Source organism: Spea bombifrons, chromosome 3 (genome assembly GCF_027358695.1).
Source record: "Spea bombifrons isolate aSpeBom1 chromosome 3, aSpeBom1.2.pri, whole genome shotgun sequence".
In the NCBI taxonomy this organism is placed as follows: Eukaryota; Metazoa; Chordata; class Amphibia; order Anura; family Pelobatidae; genus Spea; species Spea bombifrons.
This window is the reverse complement of record NC_071089.1, coordinates 15,458,363-15,470,829: the sequence shown is the minus strand read 5'-3', so window position 1 is coordinate 15,470,829 and position 12,467 is coordinate 15,458,363. Positions and strand designations below refer to the sequence as shown.

The window sequence follows — 12,467 nt, the reverse complement described above, 5'->3', positions numbered from 1 at the left end:
TCTTTGCTGTGTGCCCATGATTAAAATTTCTCCTGCGTAATTTTCTATGCTTTTTTGGTTAGAGCTGCATAAATATTTATTCTAAAGCAGGAAAATTCCACTCTAGTTCTGAAGCGCATCTATCTTAGTAGAATTTAAAGAAAATCTCTTGATTAAAGTCGGTCGTATCCAGGCCACCTGGCGCAAAGGGGCAAATGCCTGCTGGACTGCTGGCTGACATCACTGCATACTTACTATATATGCCACTTCATTGCCCGCCGGCCCTGGTTGTAACACAATATTATGAAAAATGTGGGTCATTAGCATTGGAAAACATTCAGTGACCTTGAAGGCATTGTCTTCTAAAAAAAAGCAAAAATATCCAATATTATGAAAAGATCACCCAAGACTGTCACATCTCATTTACATATGTATTATATGGTGCCAAACCCTCTGCTGCATAACCAGGGCCCTTTTAGGCCACCAGGCTCCCCGGTGCTCCATGGGCAGGTGGGGAGATCAGAGATCTTCCTTGTAACCAGCCCATAGAAACTATTGAGGACATTGTCTAGCCTGCACAAACTAATGGCAAGCTTACTTGGCGATGTGTGTCCTTAAAATGCAATGTGCCAGGTATGACATCATATCCCAGCGCTCCACACAGAGCATGGAGGTCACAGAGCTAGGTGGCTGAGGGACTGGCGTGGGTCAGGCCTAGCACAGCTCTTGGCCAAAATACACCACTGTGTATCACCAATAGCAAAGAGGGTCTTTTAGGTGTAAATTGGATACAGACTGTATTCATTTTCTCAGTTTTGAAAGCGAAGATTTTCAAGAGGCAAGACTGGCTACTAAAATAGCATACGGTTTACTGGAGATACATTGTAACATCAAAAAAAAAAAACATGTACACTCACTGGCCACTTTATTAGGTACACCTGTTAAATTGTTTGTTAATGGACTTGTGCATTTGTCTTCAGGCGAATATGAAAATGAACACGAAGAGTGCGTTTTCGTGTTTGTTCCGAAGACATGAAGAAGAGAAGACGGGCTGGTCAGAGTATTTCAGAAACTGCTGATCTACTGGGATTTTCACGCACAGCCATCTCTACGGTTTACAGAGAATGGTCAAAAAAGAGAAAATATCCAGTGAGCGGCAGTTGTGTGAATGAAAATGCCTTGTTGGGGTCAGAGGAGAATGTGCAGACTGTTTTGAGATGACAGAAAGACAACAGTAACTCATACAACCAATCCTTACAACCAAGGTTTGCAGAATACCATCTCCCTTGAAGCAGATGGGCTACAGCAGCAGAAGACCACATCGGGTGCCACTCCTGTCAGCTAAGAACAGGAAACTGAGGTTACAATTCGCACAGGCTCACCAAAATTGGACGGTTGAAGACTAGAAGAACTTTGCCTTCTCTGGTGAGTCTCGATTCTAGCTGAGACATTCAGATGGCAGGGTCAGACTTTGGCGTAAACAACATGAAAGCATGGATCTATCCTGCCTTGTATCAACGGTGCAGGCTGCTGGTGGTGTAATGGTATGAGGGACATTTTCTTGGCACACTTTGGACCCCTTAGTACAAATTCAGCATTGTTTAATGCTGTTGTTGTTGCTGACCATGTCCATCCCTTTTATGACCACAGTGTACCCATCTTCTGATGGCTACTTCCAGCAGGATGCACCATGTCACAAAGCTCACATCATCTCAAACTGATTTTTTGAACTTGACAATGAGTTCATTCTACACCAATGGCCTCCAAAGTCGCCAGATCTCAATCCAATAGAAAGTATGCCACGAAGAATGAAGGCAAAAAGGGGGTCCAACTTGGTACTAGCAAGTGGCCAGTGAGTGTATAATATGTATGAGAAAATATATTTTAGAGGAGAATGTAAGGAGGTGATTGTGAAAAAACATTTTTTAATATATACTTCCAGCAGAAGTGGTAGAGGTTATTGTAGAGTGATAATTTAATAGTGCATGGGCTGGGCTTAGGGCTGAACATAACACAAAGGCCAAAGAGGTGTTGAGGTCCTACAAATTGAGCCGGTTGTAGCTGAATACCTTGGGAGTTGCAGTTCAGGAGCAGTTGGACAAGTACCTGTCTGATGGCCATCAGTTAGCACAAAAACCTTGTAAGAGGGTCATTATTCATACAGGAAAAGGTTCTCTTCATATTGCTTCCTTTGAAAATTTTGTAATCTATAGACTAGCACAGCAACAACCCCCAAGGCTACACCCTCATTCTGTATTAAATGAAGAGATGTTTTATGTGTAGAATTCCGCAGGGCATTGGAGCTATTTTAGTTTACAGAGGCAGGCGTCTGTCCCTCTTACTGCTGTAGAATAAAACTCTCATCATGTTCAGCCAGACATTAGGCTCCGGTATTATTTAAAGTTGTTTCACTGTCGGTCCAGCTGCTGTGGATGGAAGTTGACAGCAGATATCTCCAGTCTTTGCTTTAACGAGAGCTCGTATGAAAATAAATTGAATTTAAAAGGAATTTTAGATTAGGATTATATGTTAGGTATTGTATTCGTTTATTGTTTAGAATTTTTGCACTTTTTGATTTATATAATGACATCATTCCCTCGTGCTGTACAGCAGCTCTTTTACGCCAATGAGGTCTACAGCAGGAGGTCTGGAGGGTGCTTTACCAGACACTGATCGCCTTATTGGTATCCCTAGTATGCTACAACCGTCGACGGGCTGGTTGGGAAGATCAGATCTCCTTCGGAAAGGACTCGTTTATACGTGGAGGTCTGTGCAGACCTCAGTGGAATTTTTATGGTGCGCCCTAAGCCAGCATACTGGGGTATGATGTCATATGACAGCACTCCACATAGAAGAAGCCTATGGGTATTGTTAGTGTTTCTTGTGCAGCCTGAATTCTTGTGAATGGGCTTATTCATGTCATAAAGTGTCCTCCCTTAAAGTAGAAATTCGGTCACCAAAAGATAACTGAGAGGCCAAGTTTTTAGGTGGATTGTTTTTTATCATTGACTCAATACGTCATGCCTCCAGTGTTCAGAGCTGTGCCGCAGTATGTCTTGTATGTGATATATGTTTTCAGTCTTGGAATAAACTGAGCACTGGCTAAATTCATAATTAATTTGTGCAATTAATGAATAAAATGTGAGTATCTTATATGCACACCAGAGTATGGAGCTCTGCTGGCTGATTTCTAATCACTTAAACACAGGCTTAGATCTCTTAAATCAATATTAAAGTATTGGAGTGGTTTATGCTACACATCTGATTATCTTTATTGCTTGGCGGGAGGGGTTGAGATCGAAAAAAAATAATTAAGATAATGAAGAATGTATAAAAGGTATTGTAAAACTGACTTGTAGATACAAAACAGGGTAGACTTTTTTCTTCAGTGTATTCAGTATTTAAAGGGGAAGCCCATGGAAAAAAGAAAACATCTGCTTTAGGATAAAAGCCAGTGTTGTATTAGGTACAAAGCATGATTTTATTCATCTGCTAAAAAAATGGTTTTTTCTTTAATTTGCTTTAAAAAATCTGCAGGCCTTAAACGTGTTACAGTGAATAATTCTATACCCTTTAGACCCAAAACAGTAATTCTAATAGACAGACTGTCAAAATCCACACATATACACATACACTGCCCATACAAACTCCCGCCCTTGCAGCCAATCACTTCATTGCCCTTAGATATACTTGCCTTAAATATAAACACTTTTGAAAGACACACTCACTCTCCTGTTTCTCCCCATCACTCGCCTTTCTCATAATTTCTCCCCTTTCTCATTATCCTCCAACCTTTCTCACTCTCCTTTCTCTTTTGACCCCCCCTTTCTCTTTTAACTTTCCACCTTTTCTTTATCTCATTTATCCCTTTCCCTTTAGCTCTCCTCTACTTTCGCTTTATCTCTCTTCCTTATTGACCCCCTTCTCATTATCTACCCCTTTTCTCATCTCCTTTCTTTCTCTTCATCTCTTCTCTTTTCTCATTCTCATCTATGTATATTTTAGGTGTAGATCAAATAAATAATACACAAAAACCCTAAATTGCAGACGTAACAAAGTAACACACTCCAAAGGCCACCACTGGCACCCAGATTGTGCACATAGGACTTGTTCCAGCAGCCAGATTGCACAGATAGGATTTGCCCCACATCCAGATCACACAGAGACACAGGAATTGCCCAGAATGCATCCTCCGGATTTACCCAGCACCCAGATTGTACCCACAGTTGTTTCATCTTAAACTCTCAGGTCTTCTCTCTTCTTTCTATTTATCTCTCCCCTTCTCTTTGATCCCTCTTCTACTTATCTTTTGTCCTCATTTTCTTTATCTCTCCCTTTTCTCCCCCCTTTCTCTTTAATACTGCCATTTTCTTTGTATCTCTTTTTTTCTCTTTATCTCCCACCCTTTCTCTTTAACTCTTCTCCTCTTTCTCTATCCCTTCCCCTTTTCCATCTCTCCCCCTTTTCTTTGATCCATTTTTACATTATTTCTATATTTTCTTTATCTCTTCCATTTCACTTTATCTCTCCTCCTATTGTGCGCTTCCTTTTCTCTTTATGTCTTTTCCCTTCACTTTTATCTCCCCCTTCTTTTTATTTCATCTCTGCCCTTTCCCCTGATCTCTCATTATCTCACTCTTTCTATTTATGGTATCACTCCCTATCCCCCCATTTCTAATTGTTTCTCCCCATTCTCCCTTTCTCTCTTCTTTCACTCCCCTTTATATGTCCCCTTTGCCCTTGTCTCTCCTCCTTCTCAGTATCTCCCCTTTTCCCCATCTCTCCTCTTTATCTCCCCCTTCTCTTTACCTCTCCCCTTTCTCTCTCCTCCTCATTATATCTTCTATTTATCTTTCTTTTTATCGCTTTACTTTCTCATGGTCAGAAATTACACGCTAATTGAGTTAGTGTATCCCAACTGTATATTTACCCGATGGGGTCTTCTGCTGCTGTAGCCCATCTGCTTCAAGGTTCAACATGTTGTGTGTTCAGAGATGGTATTCTGCCTACCTTGGTTGTAACAAGTGGTTATTTGAGTTACTGTTGCCTTTCTGTCATCTGTGAACCAGTCTGCCCATTCTCCTCTGACTTCAAGGCATTTTCGTCCACACAACCGCCGCTCACTGGATATTTTCTCTTTTTTGGACCATTCAGTTTAAACCCTAGAGATGGTTGTGCGTGAAAATCCCTGCAGTTTCTGAAATACTCAGATCTGCCCATCTGGCACCACCAACCATGCCACGTTCAAAGTCACTAAAATCCCCTTTCTTCCCAGATGTCTTGACCACATCTACATGCCTAAATGCATTGAGTTGCTGCCATGTGATTGGCTGATTAGCTATTTGTGTTAACAAGCAATTGAACAGGTGTACCTAATAAAGCGGCCAGTGAGTGTGTGTGTATGTGTGTGTGTGTGTGTGTATATATATATATATATATATATATATATATACATATATACATATATATATATATATACATACATACCTGGTGGTCATAATTCTATGGCTGATCGGTGTATATATATATATATATATATATATATATATATATATACAGAACGTGCAAAAGCTCTAATGCAAGAAAGCTTTCACAAATAGATATGTTAATAGTTTATTTAGTAACTTTTCACAATGTGCAAATCCTACCAATCAATGATCTTGTATCCCCACATCTTCAATATTCGAAGCAGGGCTATTTATTTATCTATCATTAAAAAGCTTCCTTGTTGTGTTAATTGAAATGTGTAATTCATAGCTTGGTCCCTTGACCAGGATACTGTTGCCAAAACATTAAACCTGTTTGTTAGGGATGTTCCCAGGAAACAGAGGAGGACACTGCACTGAAGCCACACCAAAGGAGCTCTCGGAGGTTTGGGTGAGAAACATGTTATTGTATCTTTAATGTAGGACCTTTAGATCACACCATTGTTTCAATGACTTTTTTTCTTCTTCCCAGAACATTTTGGCAGCGCTGTATAAAGGGTATAGTTCATTTTGTAGACGTCACAAGTAATCTCATGCGAACCATAGCTTTATGTGTACAATGTGTTGTCTTTTTTTCAATATGGTGAAATTTTGAAAAGAGCAGTGTAACACAGTAAAGGACTTTAAACATACAGAGGGTAGCCATATGGCTGTCCTGAATCTAAGACATGACCAAGGACTGATTAAAGGATTGAATCTTTTCAACAGGAAAGTCAGGCAGATGGACCAAAATGTTCTTATCTGCATCAACTTCTGTATTTCACTGTCTTTGCATTGATGAAATATAATAGCAAGTATTAAAGTTCAGTGTTTATTCACTGATTGATACTCATTGTGTCATCCTCCAGAAGCCAGCATTAAGGGACAGCCTTTGCGTCAGGCATAATCTCGGTTTTGCACTTTGTAGTTTATTTTATTTAGCAGTCATCAACCTTCCAAAGTGCTTTAATGAATGTGTATGAACGTCACATTAAACGTCATACTAGTCAGCACAGCACAGATCTTTGAAACTGGCTCCCTCTAGTGGCTGCATAGGGACATCATAAGACATCACTGTGCTAGAGCACCGAGGTTTATGCTAGAGAAGTCCAGAGCTCCACAAATGCTCGGCCCCTTGGCCTCTTACAGAGCTCCCCAAATGCACAGTGCACCCCTTGGGTTCATACAGAGCACCCACTGGCCTTAAAAATATCTCATACCTCCCAACATCTGATGTGCCCAAAATCAGACAGTTTACTCTTAACGGCTATAGTTAGCGGTGTAGTGGAGGGGGGGTTAGAAGGCTTTTTATGACACCGTGACCTGTTGATGCCATTTTATGTAACAAGGTGTGGCATTTAGAAGAATAAAACATTTTTTAGTTACAAACCGAAATATACAAACCAATTTTCTGTCATTTTACGCAAGTTTTATGGCTGACCAACATTGTGCGGCGTCACACGGTCAGCATTGGTTAATATTTCACACCCTGTCGCAGTTTTTAGGAGCAGAAAGTGACAAACGTTTGTTGGTTCCAGCTGATCTTTACAATCGTGAGAAAAGCATCCAAAACACGACTATTAGAAACACTAGGATCCAGAAGCAGAAGAGTCCGTTTTACATCTTATTGTGTTTTTTGTAATTATGTCACTAAATCAATTCTGTTAAGAGTTACGGCATTCTAGGAGATATTAAGCAGACGCATCAGTATCCATATGCAGCCCCATGAAGGCAGATTACTGACAGAAAAAAATAAATACTTCCTTTTAGAGGAAGATGCAGCCCTGCTACTCATGCTGGAGCTGACTGGCAGTGAGTATAGTGCATGTGCAATGGGAAGTGGGAGATGTGTGCAGAATCCCCCCCCCTGCATTTAAAATGGGTAAGGATGTTCATATACAGGGGGCACTCAGCTATCACTCATTAAAGTGCATATATTTAATATAAATAAAAGTTTATTAAAGTGCCAAGTGCTGGCTGATGAATGATATTGGTAAAGGGACATTTACGAGTTTGAATATGGTAACCTTGTCTTAGGTACCTTCTGTAACTGGCAAACATATGCTGCTTCCTCGTCCCTCTCATCATGTTCAACAAGTGCCAGGGTAGCCAGGGCCAGAAAACTCAGGCCACGCGGGCCAGTCACAGAGCAGCTGGGCTCCATCTACCTTTTACATTCACAGAAAACACTTTCAAGGGTATATGGAATCATTCGACTGTTTAACTGCATTTATACATTTCCCAGTAAAACAAACCTTCACCCCTAGGGGGTGTTGTTTGTCGTTAAATGCATATGTGTGAGGCCCGTTAACAATCCTGCGAGGCCCGTTAACAATCTTTAGAAAATAGTGCAGGGTGGGCAACTAAGGAACCAACTGGGGCAAACATGGTGGGGTAACGAACAAGCGAGGCAGCAATTAGACAGTAAGGTCCATGGGGAAGGACTTCCATTCCTAATGTATTTCCACCTATTGTACCTCAATCAAATTGACTATAGACTACATTATCACTGTACGCCTCTGTCACATTGTAAAACACTAAGTAAATCTGTTGGCGCTCAATCAGTAAAAATACAGACCTATATGCATAATAGAGGGCGATGTTCATCAAACTGTGTTCAACATGAATGCAGAATACAGATGAAATGGACGATTATAACAGCGAGGTAGATGAGCCCGATCTCGGCCACGCGGTAAGAACATTTCCTTTATTCAAACCAAGTGTATGTTGATGTTTTAAACGTATAACGCTCCATGCCCTATATGTGCAGACAAACAGCTCGTTCCAGCATTAGCCACAGTAAACCGATTCCCCAGTAACTGGAACAACAAGCAATGAGACAAACTAAAGCCGCCCGGTATATGTCATTTTTAAAAGCATTTAATGACATCGCATATATTTAACAGATAGGGTAAAGTCTAGAGGTACAGATCCATTCAACTGAAAGCCGGTTCCCGGACTCTGGCTACAGGCCCAGTTACTGAGAGGGTATCATTCCTAATAAATGTCATTTGATTGTGCAGTAAAATGTAAATTTTAATCATTACAATAGTTACAGTGACAGAGAAATGCACACTATGTATCAAATAGCAAAGAAATGTAGCAAAAATTATAACACAGAGTGCTGCAGCTGACAAGCAAGTAATCAACTGAGTAACATTACTTTTTTTTTCCAGTAAATGCTTCATTTCCACTTGTACATATAACATTGATGATTTTAAAGAGTTTATTATACATCTAGCCTTATTATAGCTTGTACTAGGATTAAATCAGAAACGTACAATATAGTGTATTTCAGCAAAAAAAAAGTTTTAAAATTACAGATTTAAAACTGCTAATCCTTCTTTAACACCGACATTTGGGGTTCACGCGTGACGCTTTTGAAAGCTATGTGTTCGTGTTAATAAGTGCCAGGGTCAATCTATCGGCAAATTAATGTGTCTGCGCTCTCTTACCAGGTAGATCATTAACTAAGGATTCTTGTTATCAAAACTGGGCATTGCCAACCTCGGTGAGTGAAAGTGGAGATGTGATTCGAAACTTTTTACATCGGTCTGCTACGCGGACGTTTCCCGTTAAAGCGCGGCCGTCTTGCTTATCCGCGTATCTAAATGTGGGTCGTTTCCAAGACAGCCTCACACAATTGAGGACGTGTTTAAATATTAAGGTAAATCTACAATCATTTTGGAAAGTGGGGAAAAAAGAAATCATGGTCCTCTTTCTCAAAACAGAATATGCCCAACGCTCCTCAAACTTTGATTTATTATTATTGGCATATTCCTTCCAAATGATCCTATAAATAAAACATTTTAATCACATCGGAGAACATTAGGCACAGAGTAAAGTATTGGTTCTGAGCTCGCATGCTGACATTTTACTGAAAATGTAATAGAAGTGCAGTGGGTTTTTTCTATTGAAATTTCAGGATGTAGTTCACTTCTTCTTCCCAAAGAGACTGAATCTCTTTTCCTTATCCTTCTCTTTGTCCTTCTCTCGCTTGCCAGGGCTGGACTCGGTGGTTACGGTCACGCTGGCGGGCAGGGTTTGGGCACGGCTGGACGCTGGGGTGCTCTGTGTGCTCAGAGACACCTCGGTTTTGTCAGATGTGATTGCGTTTGTAATGGCCTGAATCCATGTGTTCATTTCCTCCTGTGGAGATATGAGCCGCTCATTACTTTTTAATCACAAGCAGGAGGTCATACCGGGGTTACTTATAAACATTTATACTGACACAAAGTTTTAAAAGTGATGCAATTAAAGGAACGGATGGTATGTTCCCGCTCATCTGACCACTCCTTTTGTTGCCAGGGTGAAAAAATACTTTGCAATAGAATTACTGTCTTTACCCATAGTTACACAGACTGTATATAATCTCTCTCACATATATTATAAATACACATACACTTTATGGACAAATGTATTGGGACACCTGGCCATTACCCCAACAGGGACTTTTATGACATTGCATTCTAAATGGACATAAACAGAGACATTATTATGTAGTTGGTCCCCCATTTGCAGCTATAACAGCTTCCACTCTTCTGGGAAGGCTTTCCACAATTTTTGCCCATTCATCCAGTAGAGTATTTGTGAGGTCAGGTACCGATGGCTTGCAATCTCGGCTCCTTTGTCCAAACTATCTTGGTATGCTGAAGGGGACCAACATATTTTGGACAATGCTATGCCTCCAGCTTTGTGGGAACAGTTTGGGGAAGGACCTTTTCTATTCCAGCATGACTGCGCCCCAGCGCACAAAGCAAGGTCCATAAAGACATGGTTGGATGAGTCTGGTGTGGAGGAACTGCACAGCCCTGACCTCAACCATTTGAAACACCTTTGGGATGAACTGGAATCGAGATGGAGAGCCAGGCCTTCTCATCCAACATCAGTGCCTGACTCAAATACTCTACTGGATGAATGGGCAACAATTCCCAGACACGCTCCAAAATCTTATGGAAAGCCTTCCTAGAAGGGTGGAAGCTGTTATAGCGGCAAAGGGGGACTAACTACATATTAATGTCTATGTATTAAGAATGCGATGTCATCAAAGACCCTGTTGGTGTAATGTGTAATGTGTGTCTACATCTACATCTACCCTTTATAAAAATCATAAATAGATCAATTAAACAAATATATAGTGAAAAAACTTACATCATCTTTGGCTTGGAAGAGGTACTCATTACCATCATTTAATCTGTGGGGAAAAAAATAAAAGAATTTTAGTTGCGCAGTGCAAAAATTCATCAGCATATTAAAAGTAAATTATTTTCTAATGCTTTTATTACCATCACATATTACAATACCTCTGACAGCTGCATATTTGTAATAGCGTATATACGCATTGTCTGTCTGTCTACTGGACACACTAATCCTAATCCATGCTGCCTTGCGGTAAAGCATAGAATGCGGAGGATCCATTGCTAGGTTTAAACGATCAGAGAAATAAGCACTTACTTTAATTTGAACACATGCTTTTTCTTTTTGTAGTCTGTTGCTACTTCACAGACAGCTTCCTTCAGATTGACGGGGATCTCGTTGTGATATGTGATACCGGATGCAGCATTTTTGGAATCTTTGTAAAATCCCATTTCCTGGTTGTTTATCACACAGTACACATTATGCCAGGATCTAGATAGCAGACAAAGAACATATCATGAGTATAGTCATCAACAATTAATCTCAGTGACACTGTGTCCACCATAAAGTCTAAAGTAGTATTAACTTACACGGACCTTTTCCCTACAACATTATTTTCTATGCTAATCATATACCTGTTTTATATTGGCTTCAATACAAAAGAAGACTAATTATGAAATATATAAACAGACACCAGCATTGGGACAAGATATTATACGGTTTGTGTTTATAATTTTAGCAATGTGTAGAAGGTAAGATGTCTAAAATACAGCTAATAAATAACAAGTTAATACAATAAGAGTTACTCAACCACTTATAAATATATATCTGCGTATTATTTGCTTTAGTGGAACAGTAACAATGTGTGAGGTGCTGGTAATGATTGACGGAAGTCCTTGTGATTCTCGCATTCTCCATATAAGCCACTCAGCGGCAGCCATTGCAAGGAAACAACTGATAAAGCACTTGCAATGGATTAGCAGAGAAAAAGATTAATTTCCATTCTTTTATAGGTAAACACTTCGCGTTAAACTCTGTCAATAAGCAATAGTATGGGTTGGTAACGCCATAGCAGCTGTGGATGAAGACACATTCCCTTCACCCAAAGTCAGATGGTGGTAAATCGGGGTTTAACACGCGTTGCCCAACCCGTTAAATCTTTCCCATAAGAAAAGTGCAACTGTGATGGAGAAATTCTTGCAATCATTATGCAGTTAAACGTAACCTTTACATCAGGTGCAAGCGGTGGTAACTACCTGCTTGAGGCTTTTTTGTTGTGTGCCTCCCATTCATGTTTGCGATGCAGGAAGCCTTCAAACTGGGCGGAAGGCAGCTCCTGCGTCTTGGCGGGCAGGGTGGAGGCCGTCTGAGGCTGCATGCCGGATTTGGATTTACGATCGGTGGTCGGTGAAGGAATGGGACTGGATTCCTTAGAACTTGACCTCTGTTCTGTTGATCCGTTAACCATTTCATTGGTGTCAGCATTTTCTGCCATCTAAAAACATCAGGAAAACGGTGTCAGTGAGCAGCTCAACGAGGGTTAACAATATTTGACACTTTGAGCACCAGTGGGCATGAAGAGCTTTGCAATGATGCCCATCCTCCTGGCATTCAAAGCATATGATGGCTGTATGCTGAAGGCTAAAAGAAATGCCGGAGGTGCAGTAAACTTGCTCTAGTTCACCGGACATTGGTTATTAAGGGAACAATTTAGGGGTTAAGATTAGTAATCTCCCGGACAAAAATAGGGCATCAGGTCTATTACTATTACTGCACCTCGACATTTTTTCTTTCAAGCATTGCATAAACAGCAGCCATCTTCAAACATGTTTACAGAACACAGCGTGCCGTACAGACATTCTGCAACTCGGAGCGGCAGAATGTCAC

At 40.5% G+C, this 12,467-nt stretch overlaps 1 protein-coding gene across 2 annotated transcripts in view; it reads right to left on the bottom strand.

The window, feature by feature from the left end:
- Nucleotides 1-8,308: 8,308 nt before the first annotated feature.
- SPTBN1 (spectrin beta, non-erythrocytic 1) overlaps nucleotides 8,309-12,467 on the bottom strand; it is a 76,245-nt gene continuing 72,086 nt past the window's right edge. For both annotated transcript variants that reach the window (XM_053460211.1, XM_053460212.1), the window contains 4 exons: nucleotides 11,837-12,075; nucleotides 10,899-11,072; nucleotides 10,596-10,638; nucleotides 8,309-9,593 (listed from right to left, as the gene is read on the bottom strand). In XM_053460211.1, coding sequence (XP_053316186.1) covers nucleotides 9,378-9,593; nucleotides 10,596-10,638; nucleotides 10,899-11,072; nucleotides 11,837-12,075 — 672 coding nt within the window. In that variant the 3' untranslated portion in view covers nucleotides 8,309-9,377. The remainder of the gene's footprint in view (nucleotides 9,594-10,595; nucleotides 10,639-10,898; nucleotides 11,073-11,836; nucleotides 12,076-12,467) is intronic.